Source organism: Octopus bimaculoides, chromosome 3, assembly GCF_046866305.1.
Source record: "Octopus bimaculoides isolate indiv1 chromosome 3, ASM4686630v1, whole genome shotgun sequence".
Lineage (NCBI taxonomy): Eukaryota > Metazoa > Mollusca > Cephalopoda > Octopoda > Octopodidae > Octopus > Octopus bimaculoides.
In genome coordinates, this window is record NC_142930.1 from 47,248,258 (window position 1) to 47,274,825 (window position 26,568).

Here is a 26,568-nt window from a genome sequence, read left to right on the forward strand (position 1 = left end):
CTAGACAAATAACCACGCAACATCATTGACGGCGTCTCAGTAACCAAAGGGCGAAGTGCTGCCAAATTCTATTGTAATAAATATTGTCGTGTTGATAGTTCAGAATCTGCGTTCCGTTGTTTCTTCAAGAAGGTAATGTACGGAAGCGGAGTACACCTAATGGTGTATAAACACTTCCCTACAACTTATTTCGATGGTGTGTACCAGATCTGTGGTGTCGGTGAATATATGATTCAACACATTACACTGTACGTTGTTCGCATTGTCAGTTGAAGTAGTCTTGAGTGGCGTTAATTAGGCCGCCCATTTAAATTTTGTTTAGAAGTGAACATACAAGTTGAATACACTATGAAGTCCATTTTGTTGCTCGTGTGTTCAGGCTACTCTCAAGGATGTTAGTGTGTCAGCCACTCCGAGTATCTTCTTCCAAACAACGATGATGAGAATGTATCTGTGGAGATTGATATACGTTACATGACCTCATGTCCCTCAGTGTCTAGTGAACAATCAGCACTGCATAGATTTTGAGTGAATAAAGAGCAGTGAGTCCTTCACGAAGCGGCGAAGGTAAAGAATATGCACACCACCCGTTTTCGGCGTTTAGGGTTACGGTTACGCCGAAAACGAGTGGTGTGCGCATTCTTTACATCCGCCTATAAAGCTATAGATCAACTTCGCCATTTCTCTCTGGATCAATAATTTGGTCTACATACTTTTAAATGTGAAGCCTGCAGCGCGAGCCTCAACGTTTCTTTTTTTCTTTTAGTAAGAGATAAATCGTGTAGGCTAGTTAGCTAGAGAAATGCATCCTAAAGACTAGGTTTCCTTTTCGTTACCAGATACTCTGTCTACATACCCAACACTGCAGCACTCTCGATCATCTCTTCTATTCACATTCCCATCATTCTCTCTATAAACAGGGAGTGGTGGTGCAAAAGTAGGTATACTGTATCACTAGCACGTTTAGTCCCATTTTTGATATTTTCAGTGTCATTAATCATAATAATACATTTATCATAACTATTATAATATTTTTATACTTATACTTGTTTCAGTCATTTGACTGTGGCCAAACAGGAAAACCGAGGAATAAAATTGTCCAACACAGCCTGCAAACAGGCAACAGTTCACAAAAACAATTTTCAACAATAAATTTTCAACAACAGTTTACAATAATTAACAGTTTCAACAATAAAAAATGAGAACTCACAGAGCGCAAAAATCACGACCGAAGTCTTCAACCGGAAGCAAGACCACACAGCCAAGGAGTATTGTACGCGTTTTCTTTTTTTTTTTTCATAACTGTATACTTGCTTTTGCACCACCAACCCCTATTTATGTGTGTATGTTCATATATGCAGTACATACTCTCAGAAGTTAAATTTGAGCACCAAATGCACCGGATTTGCAAATTAAAGAAATATACTCAGTTGCATTGACACCTGGTACATTATTGTAACTAGCTTGCTTTTCCCCACAGACTCTAATAACTGATTCTTACACGTGGGAGTAAAGAGATAGTGCAGGAGTTAACTCCGAGGGCAACATTTCAAATGTATTATTGGTATTCCATTATTTCTAGTTAGAACACTTTATTCTATATTCCTTTAGTTCGTGTGCCTCTGGGTTATATGTGCCAAATCAATCCAGAGGAATGATACGCATGAGATATCCTGTGCTCCTATTTTGATGAAACTTTCTTGAGATCTGGACCCTCGATGGTAGTGGTTATTGTTTTTTTCTTATTGCATTAAAAGAGGAGTGGAATTTTATTGATGAGGTATTAGGGGTATTCAGGTCTGGCCCTAGGGATGCTGGTGTCACAGTTGTAGCGTACACTTGAGTGAAATTCCTCTCTATTATATACACATACATACGAACATAGTAGATAACAGCTAGCCTTGGCCGCATTTTGGACCCTGCTGTGTCCACTACTCTGATTGGTTGGTATTGGCGCAATTTGTCTCTTCGCTATCGCGCGCCAATATACAACCAACCAATCGCAGCCCTCAAATAAGGTCACGTGTGACAGCCTGTTTTCTACCTCAGCTGAGCCTACGACTCCTTATAAAAAACCTAACTTCTCGATGTCATTCGGTTCCAGACCTTTTAAAGTCTGGCCACTGACCACACAAGACACCGCCAGTTCCAACGGCAGCCACGTGGAGACTCATCAACTTCGTCCAACAGCATTCAGCGACCTCCATCTCCGCCGCCACCATTCGTCCTAACGTCAACATCTCTCTACGTACACAACTCAACAAGCAACTCGCCCCGGTTACAACACTGCACTGTTCGTGAACTACTTCACCATGGATCAACAATGAATATACAACCTGCGAGAACTCCTGTACCAAGTGACCCAGGCAGCAGCATCACAGCCACAACTCACGTGTGACCTGTACTGCAGCCGGCTCTGCATCATCGCCGCAACTTCTTGATACAGTATTTCAACAACCGCGTACAATTGACTACGAACTGGTGTTTATGATTCTTGTGTCTATGAACTTACTCCTCACTTCGATGGCTATAGTCTCTTTCACTGTCTCTTCTTTATCGCCAACGCGCATACGTCTATGCCTACATACACACGCATACATATTATTCTTATGACGGTCTGTCTATTATTCTGTATATATGACGCACACACAATCACACATGTTAACATATCAATAAATCTTTCCTTAAACATTCTACCCGGTTGTCTCTCTCTCTTATTTTCCTCTGGTACGTATATGCATTGTTCTATTTTCATTTATTGTATCGACCGTGTGATGTACTACGGAGCCATTCTCATCACCTCGCTTCGCACGGACGTCATAAATCGGCGACCCGTTCCAGCTCCTTGAAACTACAAAACAATTATAATGGGAGGAGAAACTCCACAGGTATTTAAACCTTCAGTTCCATTATACAGTCAAGTTGAATTCCGGTCCCTGTACAAGTTTTTTTTAAAAATTTCACAAGGGGAACAACCAGCGAGTGTGTAGGACCTCCATCAGTCAAAGTTGATTATGCATCTATAATCGTATGCAATAAGCCTAGGCAAGATTTTTTGAGCAAGACTAACTGTTGCTCATGCATGCAAGTTTTCCCTTCATGATACCAAGAGAAAGGCCGTCAACTTGGGGCCAATACTGCTTAGTGTCAGGGTCGTTTCTATCAACACAATGAGCAAATGGTGTCTCACCCAAGCTTCTGACAGTTCTGCCAATCCATCGCCCTGGTTCGGATCATTTTTTATCAACCCCAAAAGCGTAAAAGGCAAAGTTGACTTCGACAGGATTTAAACGTAGAGCACTGAGTTGGAAAAAGTACCACAATATTTGTTTATTTGGCGTATTATTTTCAATTCTCTCTTTTATTTTGCAGATCCGAAGCGCAAAACATGTGCTTCTTAGTACATGATACTTCGAATGACTGCTTAAGTTACTGCTACTTTCAATCGGCCCTGGTCACAAGCTTTCCTAAATGTTAGCAGTGTATGATTTAACAGCCTCGAACAGTGATTTCATAAGACATGACATTACATTACATAGGTACTATCACCTTTAACACATCAACACAACCAGTCTTCACCATCATCACCATGAAAACTCTACGTGATGATGTTCTGCACATTATTTTGTTACTTCTTTCAAAGATAATAAAACAAAAGTAGGACCCTGAGGTAGGTGATGGTATGGCATATAGATTTCTTTTATTCCCTATTTTTCTCTGATGTTAATAATAGTGGTGGTAGGTAATTTCCTATGTGACGTTCGTAAAGGAGGCGCAATGGCCCAGTGGTTAGGGCAGCGAACTCGCGGTCATAGGATCGTGGTTTCGATTCCCAGACCGGGCGTTGTGAGTGTTTATTGAACGAAAACACCTAAAGCTCCACGAGGCTCCGGCAGGGGATGGTGACGAGCCCTGCTGTACTCTTTCGCCACAGCTTTCTCTCACCCTTTCTTCCTGTTTCTGTTGTGCCTGTAATTCAAAGAGTCAGCCTTGTCACACTGTGTCACACTGAATATCCCCGAGAACTACGTTAAGGGTACACGTGTCTGTGGAGTACTCAGCCACTTGCACGTTAATTTCACGAGCAGGCTGTTCCGTTGATCGGATCAACTGGAATCCTGGACGTCGTAAGCGACGGAGTGCCAACAACAACGACGTTCGTAAAATCATAGTGATCCAAAAGGTTTATTTCAATAAAACATTTCATAATTATAACTGGTGCACGATGCAAACAGCGAGTAAAAAAGTGAGGTAAAATGTGAGACTTTGAATTAAGTTTTGCCCTGGGCACAAGTGAAAATTCTTCAACAATCCACGCCTAGCACACCAAGCAATACAAGTCTCTGAATCTGACAAAGACCGAGTCAGTGTCGTAATTATATGTCTTTCATTGATTATCGGCTGATCTGTATTTCTTTGGGATTCACAATAAAACGAGGATCAGCAGGGCGTCCACGAGATATGCTAATCGAGCTAAAATGAAATTGTAACTAAATCAGTTTCGATTTTACAACTGTCAAATAGGTAATTACCGTGGTGGTGTTGCCATGATGATGTTTCGTTAGTAGTGGTGTATGATGGTGACAGTCGTGTGATTCTCGGTATAATGATATCGGGGTGGTGGTGGGCATTGTTGTAAAATTAAAAAGGGAGGATAATTTTTTTTTTTTGTGGTGGGATTAGTGTTATGAAAAGAAGTGTGGACAAGTGGTTAGGGAGTTGGGCTTAGGGTCGTAAACTCCGTAAGCATTTTATTCGAGTTGCTCCAGTTTACTCAGCCTAAAATGAGTACCAGTAGTAGCTAGTATTGTCCCTTTCGGGGAAGTGGGGAGTCCCATACTACAAGTCGCTTAGCCTTGAAACCAGGATAAGCTCTGGTCTATAGAGACACAAAAATTGTATTAGTGGTGATATTGTGTAACGTTCGATAAGGTGGCGGGCTGGCAGAATCGTTAGCACGCCGGACAAAATAATTAGCGGCATTTCGTCTGTCGCTATGTTCTGAATTCAAATACCGCAGCAGTCCGACTTTGCCTTTCATCCGGGGTCGATAAAATAAGTACCAGTTGAATACTGGGGTCGATGCGATCGACTTACACCCGGCCCCGAAATTGTTGGCCTTATGCCAAAATTTAAAATTTGAAACCATTGTGTAATATACGGAGGAGGAGCTTTCCCTTTGCAATAAATGTTGATGATGATGAAAGGCAGCGAGCTGGCAGAATCGTTAACACGCCGGCCGAAGTGCTTAGCGGTATTTCGTTTGTCTTTACCTTCTGAGTTCAAATTCCGCCGAGGTCGACTTTGTCTTTCATCCTTTTGGGGTCGACAAATTAAGTACCAGTTGCGTACTGGCGTCGATCTAATCGACTGGCCCCCTCCCCAAAAATTTCGAGCCCTGTGCCGAGAGTAGAAAAGAATAATGTTGGTAATGAAGGCGGCGGAGATAATGATGAGGCTTCTCTTTATTCCCCACTCCACTGCTATTTGCACAGTACTACTAATGTTTGTATGGGTATACCAGTGGTAGAGACGTTGTTACTGTATTGTAATGGTGACTGCAATGATGGGGACGACATTAGCCTTATCTCTTTCTATATTAGTCATGATTGTAGTATAGATATTTGATATACTAACATGGTGTTGGTATAGCTGTCGCTTCCTTCGTCCACACTTGTTACTGGTCGATAGTCTCTTCATAATGGTAACGACTACGTGTATCTCCTGTCTCTGATTTTTCTATTCCCCCCCCCCCTTTTAACTAGAAGTTGTTGATCGAACAGACATAGGATCTTAGGCCTGCCAGCTGTGACAACATTATCTTTTTCGGACATAACGTGTTTAGGACTGCTTTATCGAATATGTCCTTCTTTTAAAGCAGTATGGTGTTGATATGAGGGAAATTAAGTCGCAATTTCTAGCACTTACATTGCGTACTGGCCTCACCTCCGTAGTAAAGCGTTGATAGTAGCCGTGTCAACAGCGAACGGTCTCTCTCTCTCTCTCTCTCCATCTCCTCTCTATTTCATTTCCTTTCGCTCACTATATTTCTCGAAGTGAACTGTCACTCGTTCTTTATCTTCTTTGTTATCCTCCCCTCCTCTCTTGCACCATATACTCTTTCCTCTTTGCTTCTTTCTTTTTGTTTGCATCTCTTTATTTTCTGTTCTGAACATTTTTGTGGCGATGGCGGGAGAAAACAATTTGCTCTCTTTCTTATTGTAAATTGTTTTCTTTTCTACTTCTCTCTCCTTTATTTCAGACACTCACTCTCTCTCACTCTGCCCTGATCTCTTGCAATCAGGACGTCTTCTCTTACCTTCCTTTCGCACGCAACTGCCAGCTTAGTAAACTCTCGTCTTTCTACTTACACAACTTTATATAGTCACTACTCTCACTATCTCTTTATTTCTCACTATTTGTATTCCTCTCTCCTTTTGTCGCTCTCTCAATCACACACTAGTCTTTTTCTCCCCAGGCAGCTTCTCCTTCATTTGCTCTTACTCATCCCCTGTCTTTTTCTTTCCTTCTTGATTTCTATTCTCCCCCTTTTACAGTTTGTTTATTGGATGGGTTTAGATCAACAAGCGCAATGACCTGTTAGACGCACACATTTCTTTTCTCTATACACACATACATAGATTTACACAGTAAACAAAAACACACATCTTTCAGCTGTATATATATTTACACTCTTATACATACACATCGCTTCCCGCTACACACACAAGCATATTACCATTTATTTACATATATTTAAACACTGACACATTCTTACTAACATATTCTCTGCCTAGTTCATACCCACCTCAGCACCAGACGTACAGATTGTGAATTCTGTACAATGTTTTGTGGATAGTCTTGCCTGTCTCACCTCCTTTCCTCTGTACGTGTTTTAAAAGCAACAGTAAACACACTAACATTGAATTTTACCCCTGAACAAACTGGTCCACAAATGGAAAACTGAAGTACAATCAACTCTTTCGTCACTACTAACAACATCAACTATAAAGGAAAGAAAAAATATCAAACATTGGAAAAGTTCCCAGGTTCTTTCTCTTTATTGAAAGTTTCACACGCATACTCTCCCTCCCTACCGTTCAGCGACTGGGGTTCATTCCTCACTCACGTCACCGACATCACTATCATCTCACCTACCACACATACATGGTGACAACATCAATAACGGATATATCAAAATGTTTAGAATTAGACTTGCCCCTACACCTTGCGGTTTGTGCAACAGAAAGTTCAGGTATTGCTGACTGGTTATATTCACAAATATATGTATGTATATTTATCGATGGATGTGTATGAATGTGTGTGTTATTTGTGTTAGTTTGTGAACAAGCATATCGTTTTGAAAGGAGACTGTTGCTGGAAGTTCCTTTTTAGTAGGTGGCCCATTACTTCATTTACATCGGGATGTTCACAGTACCGGCTTAATTGAAACAAAAAAATTAACGAATTTATAGTCTGCCCGATCATAAATAAGTTTTCCGGTACACTCAATTTTCATATACACGCACGCGCGCGCGCCCACACATACATTTTATTACTGTAACATTTTGTTTGTGTCTTCCCTTTCGAAGGGGGTAAAAAATATAAGTGTGTACAATTAAGGAAATAACTCTTGAAAGCCATGGCATCTGCCAGAGTGGCTCGCCTTCGAAAACATGGATCTACCATGAAAGATGCACCTTTACCTGACAAAGACGATGAGAAAAACGGAAACAAATTGGAAAAATACGATTTTTTAACAACTATTGGTAAGTTCTGTCTTATTTAATATGTATATGTTGTTGTTGGTTGGTGATTAATGAGCGAATAATTCCGTTTTTCTCATTTCCATGAAATGCGCGCTAACCTCTCTCACGCCGGGTATGTATATACAAACGCACACCTCTGTCCGGTGTTTTTAATGCAATATCAAAAAGGAGACAGCTAAATTAAAATTTAAAGGTCCATAGCTGAAATCTAAAGGGGCTTTGAAAAGTGATACAGAAAACTTGTGTTACATTTGGTGGGTTTGTATAAAATGTGTGTTAAGCGAGGGCTTGAGATTTTGACAAACAGTTAGTTGACTGGACGCTTTTCTGTACTGTTGTTGCCTATCGTCACGACCCAATATCGCGTCAAATTTTGTACAGTGGTGGAGATTCACTACAGTTGATCGACTCAGCAAATCTTATATTTTTTTCTAGGGATAGAAGATAAACTCTGTCATTGCACGAACTAAACTAACGAAGAGAGTTTCTCGTTACCTCATGCCAAAACTTTTTATGCCGGTCCTCCTGGTTATCACTTCCAACTGCAAATACTTCTTTAACATAAACAACGAAGATCATCTGCGTGGTCATTAAACCTATGAAAAACAGAAGCTGAGTTTCCCTCAGATGACTCTGTCTTAAATGAAAGGACACATTTGACAATGAGGGCCTTCATACAACTCCCTATAAAGATGAAAATGATCTTATCTGGGCAACAACAGCAAAAACACAAACGAAGGAGCCCCTGTTTGGTCGATCGACCTGCTAGTTATAGTAGTAAAAGTCTCTCTCAAAGCGTACCCTTTAATCATAAATCAGAATAAATTCGCCTGTATATTCCAGATATACGGAGATATGGTCACGGTTTGAACGACTTAGTTCATCGATCTGCTCTGTCATGGTTGACCTGGGACTACATAACAACATCGCTATCACTAACCCCACCCCAACAACCCTAGTACATAACTTGTTTCACTCCTTCTAATACTGCTACCATCACAGATATAGTTCTCCTACGACCCCACGCGCTTCACCACCATCATTACTACTACTACTACAACCGCTATTTCTATTATTACTACATTAACTACTCTTATCACTAACATTTACCAGTGCCACACTCGCCTCAAATATCACATTGCTACCACAAAACCACCTCTACCTCATAAACCTCTACTGTTAAACAAGTCACTATTACTGCCACCAGTCACCACTACCCCACAACAACAACAACTACTACTACTACTACTAGCAGCAGCAGCAGTAGTAGTAGTAGTAGTTGTAGCCACTTCTTCCTGCCAAAATCATATCCCTTTACCTAATCCCCTCAACATCATCTGGCCATGCCAAAATACAACCTGAACCATTATTACCACCACCACAATGACAGCTGCTGTCCCTTTCAACTTGTACATCTGCTATAAAGCTTCTTATGTCACCTACTTTAGCCAGTGGCAGAAGAATCCTTCCAGCTGACTTACATAGTCAGGCAGCAGTCTAATTGGATGGACATAGCATAAGATAACCAGCTGGGCAGGAATATTATTCTGTATCCTATTCACTTTACCTATCTGTTGGTAGCAGTAGTTACTTGAGACTGCTTTGTTTTTAGTGAACAGGGCAATACTCATGGCTCTTTGTGTTTTTCAAGACCTCTGAAACAGATAGAAAGATGGGAGGATGTTATCCTTAAACTGGAGACCTGGCCCAAATACTCACTACAAAATGAACTCTGTTCAAGGCACCTAATAAAAATAGCAATGTTAAACTGCCTGGCATCATATTCAGAGAATTTTATGCTTTTTGTACTCATGGTTATAAAACTAGAGCTAAGAAAATGGATCTTCATCAGTTTCAAAGATGTAGATTCAGTTATCCAATCAACTGAATCAGTTGTTCATTGAATGTAAGTGGCTGAGTATTCCACACACGTTGAACCCTTAACTCTTAAGCATTCAAATTACTTTGTCAAATGTAATGCTTATCTATCTATTCACATTGTTTTGAGTTAATCATACATTATCTCATAGCTTTGAAGTTTCAATGATGTGATTGTTTATTTTTAGAATGATATTTTAGGATAGATGTGAGAGACCAGATCTGTCTGGTCTGAACATAGAATAGGTAGAATATTCTGGCTGGATATGGCCAGTTTAGATGTTAAAGGGTTAATATAATTTTCAGGCAGAATTAGTGTGACAATTGAATTACAGAAACAATCTGTCCAATGAGCTCCTGTATTGTTTCTGTCTACACAATTTCACTTATCTGACTTGAGTTGACTTGAGATGATGGTAAATGACACTTGCCCAAGGACCTTGTTATTGTGAAGTAAACTTAACCATATGACCATTCATTTTTAAAAGCATAATATTGTAGGACATCAGGGTTACTATAACCATGCTGTTTGAGATACAGCAGAACATTATTTTTAAAAGCCTCTCTCCAGAGATTCAGGAGACACATATTTATATATGATTAGAGTCGAATGGATGAAACCACTGAAAGTAAATCAACAGAGAGTTGAGTACCTCAAACTGGTGAGATTCATGCAACTGATGTACGGTTTGAACATCTGTAGGAAAAGTATGAGTGGAGTGGGAATTTCAGAGAGTTATGCTGAGTGAATTTGGAAGGTGAAACATGCTGAGAGAATAGACAGAACTGTTGTATGGGTGTGGGTAGTTTAATAGAGCAGAAGCCATTGTAGAAGTAGAAGAGGCATAGAGAAAAATGTGTGATCTGTGGTTGTAGCATGTTGATGAAAAAAAAATCTTTGCTAATCAGTTGATTGTTTTCCTTTTTGGATATAGCAGCAATTTATCACTGACACAAGTATTCTGTTGCTATTCTGAATAGTTGACCTAATTCTAGGGAATAAACAGACACCAGGTATTGCAGCAAAGTTACCAGACTGGGGAAGTTCTGGACCACATTAGTTTTATTCCTAGAATCATCAACATCAGCATCGTCGTTTAATGTCTGCTTTCCATGCTGGCATGGGTTGGATGGTTTGACATGGAGCTGGCTAGCAAGAAGCTGTCCAGACTCCAACTGTCTGTTGTGGCATGGTTTCTATGGCTGGATACCCTTCCTCATGCCAACCACTTAATAGTATGTGCTGTGTGCTTTTTATGTGCGACCTAAAATGGTTGAGATAACATAAAGCATGAATTTTCAGCCTATTGCTGTGTCTTTAGTTGTGCAATCCAACACTATATGTCCATTACTTCAAGTCAATGAGTTGTGTATGTAGGGCTGTTCCCCTCAACCCACCTCATCAAATTTCTCTCCATGCATACCTGTTGAAAAGGTGGTAGCTCTATTACTGAGAAGTTCGAGTGCAGATGTTTAGGTTGAAGTATTGATGGTAGGTGTTGTGGTGCTGGTGGTGGAAAGAAAATCTGCACAGCAAGTGTTCTAGAAAAGGAGTATTTGGAAAGTACAACTGTGATGGTGGTGGTACTTGTAAACTTAATGGTACCATGTTTCAGTTGAAATACACTATATTTGAATTACTTTCAAAAATAGTGAAGGATTAGGAAAAATAACTTTGTCATTATTATGCTGTATTTGGAATATAACATAAGATTTTGATATAGTTTTAATTCAGATCACCTTAAAACAGGAAGCTTGTATTGTAGAACCAGGAGCAATCTCAGGTGAGTTGGTATCAAAAGAGTTAATCAATTATGTTGGCACTCCGTCGCTTACGACGTCGATGGTTCCAGTTGATCCGATCAACGAAACAGCCTGCTCGTGAAATTAGCATGCAAGTGGCTGAGCACTCCACAGACACGTGTACCCTTAACGTAGTTCTCGGGGATATTCAGCGTGACACAGTGTGACAAGGCCGACCCTTTGAATTACAGGCACAACAGAAACAGGAAGTAAGAGTGAGAGAAAGTTGTGGTGAAAGAATACAGCAGGGTTCGCCACCATCCTCTGCTGGAGCCTCATGGAGCTTTAGGTGTTTTCGCCCAATAAACACTCACAACGCCCGGTCTGGGAATCGAAACTGCGATCCTATGACCGCGAGTTCACTGCCCTAACCACTGGGCCATTGCGCCTCCAAAATCAATTAAAACATAATACAAAGAAAAATCATAGGCATTAATAATTCTTGTCATGTGGAGCAAAGGGAAAAAGTGTAAAAAGAGGTTATAGCAGTCCACTGTTAAACATAACCTTTTTCATGCCAGGAGGTTTTGGTCATACTACTGACTTGTTAACTCTGCTGTGCTAACATACCACTAACAGTCATATTTTGTGCATTTGAGGTTGGCAATCTAACCCCTAATTCTTATAAACAAGAGTCCAGTTACATACTCACTAGACCACACTAGTTCTCAAGAAAATATCTAGAATTTAAACAGAGAACCACTCACTAATTCAGTAATTTAAAATAATGGTAGGGGAAATTTTCTCAGGTACACCATTGTCAAGCAAAGCATATAAGTTAAGTGAGAGCTTAGTGGCTGTTTAGCTCTTGATGAATCTTGACCAGTCTTGTGATAGGAAAACCTTCCAGCTAAGACTTAGAGCTACCTAGGGTGACATTATCTAATGTCCTTAAGATGGCGGGCATGTTTTGAAGAAAATTTGGTTGCTATTTTTTAGTTAGTTTGTTGACCATGTTGCAGGGATGGATTTATATGGTGGTGAGGGATTTAAACGGTAGTTAACAATTATAGAAGAGCAGAGCTCTCAATAGCTGGGATAGCAAAATCAGTGAGAGCATACTGGGTTATAGTTTTTGTGGCTGTTAATTAGTGTTGTGTAGCAAATGGCTTCTTACTGTGTGTGTGGTGAGAAGCATCTTCCTGCTGGATAATTAATTAATTATTAAGAAATGTAATTAATTTTTCTGATTTGTTTCTGCCGTTTGACGTTGGTAGTCATGGCTATGTGATTTGTTTTTGTTGAGTAACCCTTCTCCCTCCCATTTGTTTAATGTTAGTTATGGTATTCAATTGGCCATGTAATAGGCATTTTTATCTATACATTCTGCTTTCATTATGGTTAGCATTATTGCATCAACAAAGACCAAGTCCCGGATACATACATGTAGGAAACATGTTCTTGTTAATTCCTCTTCATGCCTTTTGTTTACTGCACTTAATGCCACTAGACATGAAAAAGAAAAAACTAAAAAACTTTCAACTTTCCTTTTCACAGTGGTTTCTATTAATTACAAAATATGAAGACATTGCAAATGAGAAATATCAACAAAACTAACCAGGTTCATGTGAGCCAGTGTGGGAGCCTCTATATAGTTGTCTTAAATTGCTATAAATAGCAGCCAAAGCTTCCTCTAGTCATATGCTACCAGTTTTAAAAACACAGGATATACTTGATACTGTTGTCCTAGTTATACTGTATTGGGGAAATATTGGAATGGTTATAGGTAAGACTAAACAACAACAATCTGGTTAATATTGATTATACTACTGAGCTACAGTTCTGCAATCCTTATAATATAAACACTAGTGGGTATATTAAAGGAGATTGAGCTGCTTGATTCAATTACATAGGGAATCTCTTACTCACTTCTATGTGGTTTGTTATAGAATTGCTTTTTGGGTCAGTTTTGCTTTTGCAGACCTCTGTGGCACAGAGGCAATTAATCATCCATTGAGCATTCTGGTTGTTTCCTGGGACAGACTGTCAGGCATGTTCCCATGTTAGTATAAAGTTTGTTTGAGCAATTCTGTACATCTTGGGATGTGAGTAATGAAACTGAAAGCTGAGTGATATTAGTACTTTTATCATAACTGAAACCCATGAGAATGTTGGAGTTCAAACAGCATTCATCTTTTATCCTTTATTTGCCTCTGTCGTTAGATTACAGCCATGCTGAAGTTGCACCTTGAAGGTTTTTAGTCTATCAAATTGATCCCAGTAAGTCTGGTGCATATTCTATTGGTCTCTTTTGTTGAACTGCTAAATTACAGGTATGTAAACAAACCAGCACTGGTTGTCAGGCTGTGGTAGGGGACAAAACACAGACACACAAACACATATCCCTCTGTTTGTCTCTCAGTGTGTCTGTCATCATCATCATCATCATACATCTGTTTTTCATGCTGGCATGGGTTGGACAGCTTGACAGGAGGAGTTGGTAAGCCCAGGAGTTGTATCAGGTTCCATTGTCTGTTTTGGCCTGGTTTCTACAGCTGGATGCCCTTCCTAACACCAACCACTTTACAGAGGGACAAAGATAGGTGTCTTACTGTAGAGTTAATACATGGATACCGCAATTGGAAAAGAAAGGAAAGTGAGTTTGAGACTAAGGTAAAGAGAGCGATAGTGAAAGAGCTGAGGGCACAGATGTGTCAGGAAATGCCTTTGAATGATATTGGGGTGGTGAGAATAGGTGAGATGATATAGAAGTTTGGATTGGGTGAGTAGGCAGGATTGAGGTGACTGTAGCAAATGATGGAGAGAAATATAGAAGTTTGCTGGGGGTGGGAGGTAACAGGAGTTGTGGCAAATATATGAGGGCACATATATATACGTATGGTGGGCTTCCACACAGTTTCCATCTACCAAATCACAATGCATTGATTGGACCAGGGTTATAGTAGAAGACATTTTGCCCAAGATGCCACAAAGTGGAACTGAAACTTGAAACCATGTGGTAGCAAAGTGAGCCTTTTAACCACACTACCATTAATGGTGAACTATACACAACACTCTGGTACCTGCTCACGACTAAATGGGTTGGGCTGGTGAGAGTTAACTTTCTTTGGCCATGGTCCCACAATATCAGATTAAGTGATTATAATAGAAGTATCTGTAAATGACAGGATGCAGTCTGTGGGGTATTCGATAAGTATTTGTGATATTTTATAAAAATACTACGTAGCAGGAGTGGCTGTGTGGTAAGTAGCTTGCTTACCAACCACATGGTTTCAGGTTCAGTCCCACTGCGTGGCATCTTGGGCAAGTGTCTTCTACTATAGCTTCGGGCCGACCAAAGCCTTGTGAGTGGATTTGGTAGACGGAAACTGAAAGAAGCCCGTCGTATATATGTATATATATATGTGTGTGTGTGTGTGTTTGTCCCCCTAGCATTGCTTGACAACTGATGCTGGTGTGTTTATGTCCCCGTCATTTAGCGGTTCGGCAAAAGTGACCGATAGAATAAGTACTAGGCTTACAAAGAATAAGTCCCGGGGTTGATTTGCTCGACTAAAGGCGGTGCTCCAGCATGGCCGCAGTCAAATGACTGAAACGAGTAAAAGAGTAAAGAGCAAAGAGCTTCTTATATGATTGTCTTATATGTGTGTGTGTGTGTGAATACATACACACATACACATAAACACTAGCCAATTTATTTGATGTTACAAAGACATTTAAATAAAAAAAAAGAATATATACATGTATATTCAACTACACAATCTATGTCTGTGTGTGCGTGTTTGTTTGTGCACATGTCCAAATATGTATGTATAATGTTATAATGCAAAGTCTCACCTGTGTGAACTGATTAACCCTCCTTTTCTATTTATAGCATTTCATTTGTGAAGTTAAAACTGGAATTACAAACATGTGTGCACGCACAATATATTCCTATGAATGTTATCATATGTTCTTACGGTGATCTTCTCAGAACAGAGTTTTGAACTAATTAAAGAACTAAATGAACACATGTGCATACACTAATGGTAATGTGCGTGTATGTGTTTCCATATATGTGTATATATATATATATATATATATATATATATATATATTCTTTTATTTGCTCCAGTCATTAGCAGTTATGTATAAATGTGTATACACACACACACACACACACACACACACACACACATATATATATATATACAAGCACCCACTACACTCTCGGAGTGGTTGGCGTTAGGAAGGGCAATTGGCTCAGGGCTGTAGTAGAAGTCACATACTGTTGGTGTCATGTAGTGGGACTAAACTTGAAACCATTCAGTTGGGGAGCAAACCTTTGAACCACGTAGCCATGCCATTGTAAAATGTGTAGCTGTTGTGGGAGATGAATTGAAATAAAGACACTTCAATTATACTTCTTTTAAAGGCAGTGAGCTGGCAGAAACGTTAGCATGCTGGGCGAAATGTTTAGTGGTATATCATCTATTTTTATGTTCTGAGTTCAAATTCCGCCAAGGTTGACTTTGCCTTTGATCACTTTGGGGTCGATAAATTAAGTACCAGTTGCATACTGAGATTGATCTAATCAACTGGTCCCCTCCTCAAAAATTTCGGGCCTTGTGCCTAGCATAGAAAATAATAATAATAATAATAATCGAAATCGAACTAATTTCGACGGCTGGCACCCATGCCAACGTTGTCTCCTTCATTAGACATGAAACTCGGCTTGCGAAGACCTGTTGAGGCAAGCGAAAGCGTGATGACACCTGTGCCCTGGCACTTGTGCCGGTGGCACGTGTAAAGACATTCAAGCGAGATCATTGCCAGTGCCGCTGGACTGGCTCCTGTGCAGGTGACACGTAAAAGACACCATTTCGAGCATGGCCGTTGCCAGTACCGCCTGACTGGCCTTCGTACCTGTGGCACGTAAAAGCACCCACTACACTCTTGGAGTGGTTGGCGTTAGGAAGGGCATCCAGCTGTAGAAACTCTGCCAAATCAGATTGGAGCCTGGTGTAGCCACCTGGTTCACCAGTCCTCAGTCAAATCGTCCAACCCATGCTAGCATGGAAAGTGGACGTTAAACGATGATGATGATGATGAATAATAGAAGTAAAATATAATCAGTGTATGTGTGAATGTTTATTATTAATAACCCAACCAAGACAGCAAACTCTTATTTTTGAAAAAAAGTTTTTTGACCACTAGAGTAATCACAAATGCAATATAGAAATTTTTCACTATCAAGTTAAAAAGCTCTGTTTCTCCTAGTGACCTTACAAGTCCAACAACATTACAGAATTCCATCTCATACACAGCCACTTCAATTGTGAAAGTCTTGAATGTTTTGGTCTTGTTCCAAATATTTCTTTTGTCAGTTGTCAGCTTTAACCTTTCTCTGTTTATCACTCACCATTCTTATCTCCACCTGGGATGTATATGGTTAAGTAAAATAACAGTAATTGAACAAGCTGTTTCACTTCTTTTAAAACTTTCAGCTCAAATCAATTGTTTTACCCTTACTGAAAGTCCACCAGTTTTGTTTGTTGTATCATAGATTAGTGTTTGTGACATTTGAAGTTAGAAAATAAAATATAACAAAAACTTTTTGTGTTTATTTCTTCAAGGTCTTTTATTCCTTTCTTTGTCTCTTTCTCCTTTTCCCTTTTTCTTTTGTTTTCATTTTGGCTATTTTTATTTCCTATAATCCTATGATTAATATCCTCCTAGTATTGAACCCGCGTCATCTTGTCTCATTATTTACTTTTCATCGGATGTCACTGGAGTATATATACCCTGTGTCATTGGGGTTTAAAATCAGTCTTGACTTTGAGTGCAGTTTGTGACACAGTTGTGTAGTTTGTAGAACTAGAGTGCAGCTTGTGGCATTGGAATGCAGCTTGTGCTATTGGAGTGGAGCTTGTGGCATTGGAATGGAGCTTGTATCATTAAAAATATGGAATCAGTATGTGGTCTATGACACTGGCATGCCCTATACCACTGGAGTGTGGAACTTATGTTATTGAATATTTCATGCTGGGGTACTGGACTGTTTTAGATAAGTATTGCAGATTACTGCTTGATGATGCCAACGGGATGGAATATTTCAAGAACTGTACATAATATTTAGGGTAGGTTTTAGGAAAGAAAATACTCTATTACTAATGAGAAGCAAAGAAATGGATACAGTTAATATATTTGAGCGGACATGAGAGAGTTTTGGAGTGTGTGCTGACATAAAAGAGTATTTGAGTAGGGTCTGTGAATGGCAACCGAAGATAGTGAATGTGAAAATGTAGCAAAATGTTTGGTAAGTTTGGTGGCTTCAAATGAAAGAATAATGTTCATGTTGGATGAAATTGAGTAAGCATGATTTATTATTTACATTGTTGCATTACTAAATACTGGGCCTTAGGATTTGTATATGCCACAGTGCTGTAAATTAAAATCAGAAATTTTATTTTACCACAAAGAAGACAATATTAGTGAGACATCAGTTATTCAAACTTCCAGGAGAATAGAACATCATTGATGTAAATATAAGAATGTAACATGTTCTAAAGTATGTTTTATGCAGTTAGTGTTGCAAATTTAAGAAGTTGTAGGAAAGAGGTATTAAGAAATTTACTGGTATGATATGTCTACTGAAAACAAGATGCAAAACAGAAATTCTACAAAAGAATGGGGAGAGAAAATTAAATATAACATGAAACATTTAGCTTGTCATGTAAAGAAAAAAAAATTTGTCTAAGATTATAATTTTGGGGCCTATTAACCTCATCTTTAGAGATGAAAATTTTGTCAATATTTACATCTATGTTACATCTTGAATGATTTGATCTCTGATTGTTATCAGCTGAGATTGTTGATTTGGTTGGTATTCAGTTTGAAGATTCGTAGTGTTTAATGTCTTTAGGAATAACATATTCTTGAAGGGAACTTTTAGAGAGTTGCTGCTGTGGTAGGTAAAGAAGGATTGGGGAAAAGCATTTATAGTGGGAGGTGTAGTTTAGTTATTTAGATGGCCAAAAGAAAGCCAGTAAAAACATGGTGGCATAAAAATAAATGAAGAAAAGAAGATTGCACTTCATATTGTTTGTTGTAGTGCTTGAAATAAATGTGAGAGAAACCTTCTGTTAGTGGTGTAGGTAACATGAAACATTGTGTAGGTCAAGAGAGCAAAGATGAACTTTTATTAGAGAGATAAATAGATGAAGATAGTAGTGAATACATCATATTAACATGTAAACAGTGCATGTCAATTAGAGGGGATAAATGAGAAAGAAATACAAAGGTGTGTGTGTGTGCAGATGCATATGTTTATATCTCTGTGTGTGTGTGTGTATATGTACGTCTGTGTGTGTGTGTGTGTGTGTATATATGTATGTATATATATATATAATATATATATATATATATATATATATATATATATATATATATATATATAAGAACAGAAATAAATTTATTTCTCAAACGCGTGATAATGCTATAAATAGCGTGAATATATATATATATATATATATATACACATACCCATAAACACTCATGTGTGCATGTGTGTGCATCCACACTCAAAATATGGTTCTAAAACATGTAACATTATTAAATTCACAGAGCTGCATGATGTACATATATACAGTAATCCCTCAACTATTGCAGGTGTTACGTTCCAAAACCTCCCACAATAGGTGAAAATCTGTGAAGTAGAAACAGTACTGTATATTTTCTATTATTATTTTTATTATTTGTATATATTCATTTTATTATAAATGCAATACACCATCATGTAGGAATTGGCGTAAGCTTATAATAATAAACCACGATATGGTGAGGGATTACTGTATATAATTATATATATATATATATATATATATATATATATATATATATATATAATCTTTTCTTCACTCCTACCCACCTTCTCCTTCCCCCTTCATCGGCATCCCTCCCTCGTAACCCCACCCCATCCCATACACCCACTCCCACATACCCCACCTCTGCCTCCCACCCTTGCTTTCCCCACTCTTGCCTCCCCCACCCCACACATCAGTACACCATACACCACCATACCACACAACACATCACATCATACCACCATTCACACACTAGCACTGACCAGTTCCCGGCCCCACACCTTCACACCTACACATACATACATGCACGCATCAAGGTCACCAGCCCTCTTCCACACGCACATACATACTCTCTTATAACATGCACGCGCACCATCGTTTTTTTGATCAACACTACTTTATTATCTCCCCTTCTTTCTAGCTCTCCCATGTGACCCTTCTGTCCGGCATTCGCCATGATAGATCGCTAGCCACTACACATTCTTTATTCTCTCTCCTTGTTTCTTTCTGTGTTCCTTTATGTGGAAGAGCATAGGCTTGAAATGTTAAATACTTTTTCACTTCCCAAGCGTTAAACTAATACATCTGTTTGTTGTCCATACCACCTGTCTTCGTCTTTTGTTTTTTTTTTGTGAATTCTCCCTATATATATATATATATATATATATATATACATATATATATATATCTGGAGGCGCAATGGCCCAGTGGTTTGGGCAGCGGACTCGCAGTCATAGGATCGTGGTTTCAATTTCCAGACCGGGCGTTGTGAGTGTTTATTGAGTGAAAACACCTAAAGCTCCACGAGGCTCCGGTAGGGGATGGTGGCGAACCCTGCTGTACTCTTCCACCACAACTTTCTCTCACTCTTACTTTCTGTTTCTGTTGTGCCTGTAATTCAAAGGGTCAGCTTTGTCACACTGTGTCACGCTAAATATCCCCGAGAACTACGTTAAGGGTACATGTGTCTGTGGAATGCTCAGCCACTTGCACGTTAATTTCACGAGCAGGCTGTTCCGTTGATCGGATCAACTGGAACCCTCGACGTCGTAAGCGACAGAGTGCCAACAACAACAACAATATATATATATATATATATATATATATATATATATATATATATACACACACACACACACACATGCACAGAAATCTAGTTATATATCTATTTTTTGTTTTTGTTTAAATTAGTATAAATTTGTGCATATTTGTGCAGACACTGCATAACTGTCTTCAAGGTGATGGGAAGGGGTTTTATAAAAATTTGTGGTAAGCATTTCAGAAATGATGGTCAAAACACTTGTCTATGTTTTTAGATTTATTTAATCATGTTTATGTTTCTCATTGACATGCCTAATGTAAACTGATGTTAAAAGATGATATTGCGCTTAACTACAGACATGAAAAATATACACGAGTTGCATATTTTCATGTCTATACATATGCTTTGTATGAGTTTTATTATTTTGTAACTGGGTGGTTTACAGGCATTGATTAAAATTTGTGATGTGTATATAGAAAAAATATTAATTACAGGTTGCCAGTCTAAGAGAGAAAGATAGTTGTAATTATGATACTTTGATTAATAACTCAACTCAATTTACCATCCAACCAGTCAGAATCTGCTGAAATTCTTTTGGCTATTCTCATTTTGGGAAACAAATTCTGCAGCAGCTGAAATCAGATATATTTTGTCTGTGGTGTTCTTTGGAATATGAAAATATAGCCAAAGAATTTAATCTTATCATTTTTGATTGAAGACATGTCTTTAATCATAGGTTTGGTCATAATAAAGGAAGCCAAAAAGCTGTGACCCAAATTGAATGAAGATAATGTTTCTAGTTGCCGAATTAAAACTCATTGGTTGGTTTGTGTGAATAATAAAAACAAAACCCGAGTTGACTTTATTGATTAAGAGTGAAGCCATAACTACACAGGACCATATTTTCTAATGTATCTTTTTAAAATTTAAGACGGTGGGGTGTGATTTGAGGGAAACTTGGATGATATATCTTGCTGGTCAAGCAATCATGCAGACCATGTTAGCTTGTTTAGCCCTAGATAAACTCTGGTTGATCAGACTTCTGATGTATGGTGTTCCAGTCACGACCATACCATCTTTCTGTACATCAGGATCTACATTGTTTGAGATATCTATTTCTTGGTTTATTGATTGAGTATGAAGCCAAAACTACAGATGGTAGGGTGTGCTCTGAGGCCTGCTCATTGCAGCATGTCAAGTGACTATGTTGATACTCCCTTGTTGAACATTGAGATTTGCTAACATGCATAAAAATCACCTCTGTTGGAGAAAAATATATGTGATATATATTTTTCTTTAGGCTGCAATAAAACAAATTAGTCTTAGATACTTTTGGCTGCCAGTGGAGGCACAATGGCCCAGTGGTTAGGGCAGTGGACTCATGGTCATAGGATCGTGGTTTCGATTCCCAGACTGGGTGTTGTGAGTGTTTATTGAGCGAAAACACCTAAAGCTCCACGAGGCTCCGGCAGGGGATGATGGTGGACCCTGCTGTACTCTTTCACCACAACTTTCTCTCACTCTTACTTCCTGTTTCTGTTGTACCTGTAATTCAAAGGGCCAGCCTTGTCATACTGTGTCACGCTGAATATCCCCGAGAACTACGTTAAGGGTACACGTGTCTGTGGAGTGCTCAGCCACTTGCACGTTAATTTCACGAGCAGGCTGTTCCGTTGATCCGATCAACTGGAACCATCGATGTCGTAAGCGACGGAGTGCCAACAACTTTTGGCTGCCAGAAAAAAAAAATTTTTTTAAACTCTCTTATGTTTTCTATTCCATTCCTTTAGAGAGGTGGTTTGGTGTGAGAAACTTTATGAGGTATGAGTTACTTAAAGAGGATGAGTAAGAAGGCAGGTTGTTAGTGTTTCAGTTACATATATAGACATACTTATATAAACCATTTTATAATAAGGACTACTATACTTCTTAAATCATAAACAGTAATGTATCTTAGCTAAATCACTTGAATGTCTTCCAAAACTTGAATTTTTACCAGACTTATTTGTAGCTGTATGATGGAATATCAATCAATAGTAATATGTAATTTTCAATTAAATCATAATATTTACAAATCTCATACTGTAAAACAGTGTTAACATTATTAGTTTTTGATGAAGAAAATTAGCCAAAGCCAGTATTGACTTCAAGGTTAATTTGAAGACTAAAAATCATCATTGACTTAATTACATATCAGTAATCAAATGTCAGTGACACTATATGTCATGTGAAAAATTATACATTTGACATAATAATTTTTCAAAATTGTGACTATAAGCTGTACAATTTGGCATTTGGTATATTATGCAATTATTATAAATTTACTACATTAGCAAATTTCAAATCATGGAAACATATTTTCCATTTATAAAATTAATCAAGTTGGAAAGGTTAATAAATAGCAATTCCCATCAGAAATAAAAATTAATTTATACAAAGAACATTACCTGCTTACCTTACACTAGAATTCATAGAGTGTGCAATAATATTATACTCCTCTCAACATTCATCTACTGTAGCAGGTGTATGATATTTGAAAATTATAGTTGCAATTGTGGCTGTGTGGTAAGATTCCATGTTCAGTCCCACTGTGTGGCACCTTGGGCTAGTGTCTTCAGCATTAGCCTTGGGCTGACCAAAGCCTTGTGAGTGGATTTGGTAAATGGAAACTGAAAGAAGCTCATTGTATATATATTTACATACATATATATATATGTGTGTGTGTGTGCTTGTGTTTGTCCCCATCACCATTTGATAACCAGTTTGGTGTTTACATCCCTGTAACTTAGCAATTTGACAAAATAGACCAATAAAATAAGTACCAGGCTTTACAAAAAAATAAGTACTGGGGTTGATAAGTTCGACTAAAATTCTTCAAGGTAGTGCCCCAGCATGACCACAGTCTAATGACTGAAACAAGTAAATGATAAAAGATTATTCATCATCCAATTCATTTTGCCTGTAGGTTGTTGGTCACCATTGAACAACTATTATCACTCTCTAATACATGCAATATGCTTAGCCTAGTCACCTGGCAAACTATTTTTATGCCACACTTGAGTACTATTACAGAAAGTGAGGAGGCTATGTGTATGTTTTGTGTACAAATATGGTAAGGTATCCATGAGTAATCAAATTCAATAATTCATTTTTAAAAAGCGCTGATTTTTTTTTTCTCTACACCGATTAGTGTACAATGTTTTACATGCACTTAGATGGGGTCATGAACTATAGGATGAAAATCCAGAGTTACTTGTGGTCTGTGAATTTTTAATAATGATGTGAAGGTGGTCTATCAATTCAAAAATCAATATTCATGAAATAATCATACTTTCTGACTTTTTAATGCTAAAAACTTTCCTGACGACTGTCCTGAAAAATATCGTAACTATTGGTCCAGCTCTCTGGCCATGAAGAGGGAACAGACGGACATAATGCCCATTAAAATAAGATGTGCTTTTTGTGTTTTGAGCTTTTCATCTTTGTGCTTGATTGAAGTTTTTCCTCTCTCTCTCTCTCTCTCTCTCTCTCTCTCTCTCTCTCCCTCTCCCCCTCTCTCTCTCTCTCTCCTCCTTTCAGTGTTTTGACAAGGGTTCTGTCAGCACAGATTTCAACATTGTATATTTTAGAGAAGGAATTTTTGGCTTAAATATTTGTTATTGTTGTAGCTATGGTCGTGGTATGGTTGTAATTCGGGCAATAATGTTAGTAATGATTAGTGTAACCACCTTCTACAAACACACACATACAATATTTTTTTTTATCTCCTATATCTCCCACCTCCTACACCTATCTATCTGTTCTTATTTGGCAAATAGCAGCCGTGGCTTATCCTCCTGCCTGTCTCTGGTAGAATATTTTGTAATGATCCACCACTATTACTGTGTACCGTCAGCAATTCTACTGCCACAACGACCCAGTACCACAACCACCCACTGCCAGTATCCTTCCCCAACAACAGTGTCTTTACCACCAACACTAGTATTATCTTCAGACACCAGTAGTATCTCCTGTCATCACTATATTCTTCACCAACACAACTACCACTAGTACTTATCTTTCCTATCAACTGTGTTCTGCTCTGTTAACATTCTAATCATATTAATAATAACAGAGATAACAGGACATGTAATGAAACTGGGAGACGAATGACTTGTTGGTTATGCTTGTGGGTACCTCTTCTGAGGGGTAAAAAAGGGTCTCCAACAGGCACTTTGCTCATCTCCTTTTCTCTTTAGTCTTTGTGTTCTATTTGACATTTTCCCATTTGTGTGTTTGTGTATGTAGATATGTCCGGTTTTTTTTTGTCTTCTTTTTGTATTCCACCTTCTCAGTGTGCTGATCAATACAGATTTATTGCTTTGTTCTTTGACATCTTCATCAGGTGGTTTCAAAAGGAAGATCATCTCCGATATTGTTTTTATTAATTCCAAAGATTTTATTGATATCGTATCCCTATTCTAGGTTTAGGCATCACAGTATGAACAAACTAGAATTGTATATACAGGGTATAACATGTAAATTGGGACCATTTAAATATCTTTAATATAATTGGTGTAACTCGGAAAGATCAAACACTGCAAGTTTTATTATATTTGTGCCAATTTATTGTGATGTGTTTAACACTTATTTCATTTCAATGTAACCACCATTTGCTTTCTTAACTAGTTCAATCCATTTACAAAATAATGTGCATGCCTTAACTATTTCTTCCTTTTTCATTTTACTGAAAGCTCACTTGAAGCCTTCAGTAAAGACACACAGTTGTGAGTCGTGTTGAATATTGCCTCAGCTGCACCTCATATCCAAAAATCACTTGGATTCAAATCTTGCAAGCTAGAGGGCCTTCTCCCTCTACCACTCTCTCTCTTCCCTTTACACCGGCATGGTCACATGCTTCCGGTCAATAATCCTTTTCTTCCTTGGCTATCGCCGAGCAAACACAAGAACCACTTCGTCCCTTTCAAGTTCGTGCTTCACAGCGTTCATACACACATAATTTTTCTCGTCTGGCCGTAAAGCCTTTTCTGTTTGTTTTCCTGTCTTGTTTTTTGTCCGCCACTACATTCCTCCATGGCAAGATTTAATTTGCGTATACAAATTTAATCTGCGGTCCATGGGATGAGCCGTTTTAACAATGCATCCTGCCCAAGCTCGTCGAAACGCCGGTGTTAAAACGTGGGTAGCTGATGAAGTAGAATGTTCTCTATGTGGCTTGTGTGTTTTCTCGTCTACATTTGTTTGCAATGTCCTGTACCCAGATATGCACCTATACATACAGGTGGATGTCGGTATGCACATACCTGTACGTATATATGCATATACTCATTTACTATTTGTTTTTATATATATATATATTACTGTTTACTTTTTACCCTGAGGATGTGTAAGGTAATTTACTTATTTAACTTGAATTAAGAGTTGAATGTGACCTTATACAGAAATGTATACATAGGTAATAAACTTTCATATATATGGATTTAGTGTCAAAGCTCTTATTAAAATTTTTTGATATATAACCAAGGAGATCGATTCATAAGGAGTTTACTATAGACCTTTGTGGACGAATTTTTGATATTTTGGTAACGATTACGTTTTATCTTACCAATACATTTGGTAGATATCATTATATGAACACACACACACACACACACACATACACACACACACACACATATATATATATATATATATATATATATATATATAAACAATATATGAGTATATGCATATATACGTACATGTATGTATATACGTTCATCCACATGTACATATAGATACATAACTGGGTACATGACGTGGCAAAAGAACAAGGACAAAAATGGTAAACAAGGTGCAACAAACAAGCAGGCCACATAGAAACATCCCCTTCGTCAGCTGCCACCATTAAAACTCCGGCGTTTCGAAGAATTAAGGCAGTACGCATCGTTAAAATGGTTCTTCCCACGAACACAAATTAAATTGTTTTCGTGGAGGGTGGTGGCGGACGGAAAACAAGACAGGAAAACGAAACGGTGAAATAAACAAACAAAAAGACTATATAACCTCCCCCTATAGAAGAGCAGTTTTCCTGGTTTCTAATTCTTTGCCTTCTACCTCTGTCCTATTTTCATTTTATTTTACACAGTCACTATTTCTCTTTCTCACTCTCCATATGCTTCTATTTTTCTTTTTTCTTTTCATTTCTTTTTTTTTCTGGTGAAAAACTTTATTTTTAATGTTTGTACTCTGTCTGTCTCTGTCTGTCTGTCTGTCTGTCTGTCTGTCTGTC

At 38.3% G+C, this 26,568-nt stretch overlaps 1 protein-coding gene across 1 annotated transcript in view; it reads left to right on the forward strand.

The window, feature by feature from the left end:
- Positions 1-6,165: 6,165 nt before the first annotated feature.
- The window catches only part of LOC106882854 (cAMP-dependent protein kinase catalytic subunit PRKX), a 139,685-nt gene continuing 119,282 nt past the window's right edge, over positions 6,166-26,568 (forward strand). Inside the window, exon 1 of the mRNA XM_014933657.3 lies at positions 6,166-7,769. Within this exon, the coding sequence (XP_014789143.1) occupies positions 7,643-7,769 (127 nt within the window). The 5' untranslated portion in view covers positions 6,166-7,642. The remainder of the gene's footprint in view (positions 7,770-26,568) is intronic.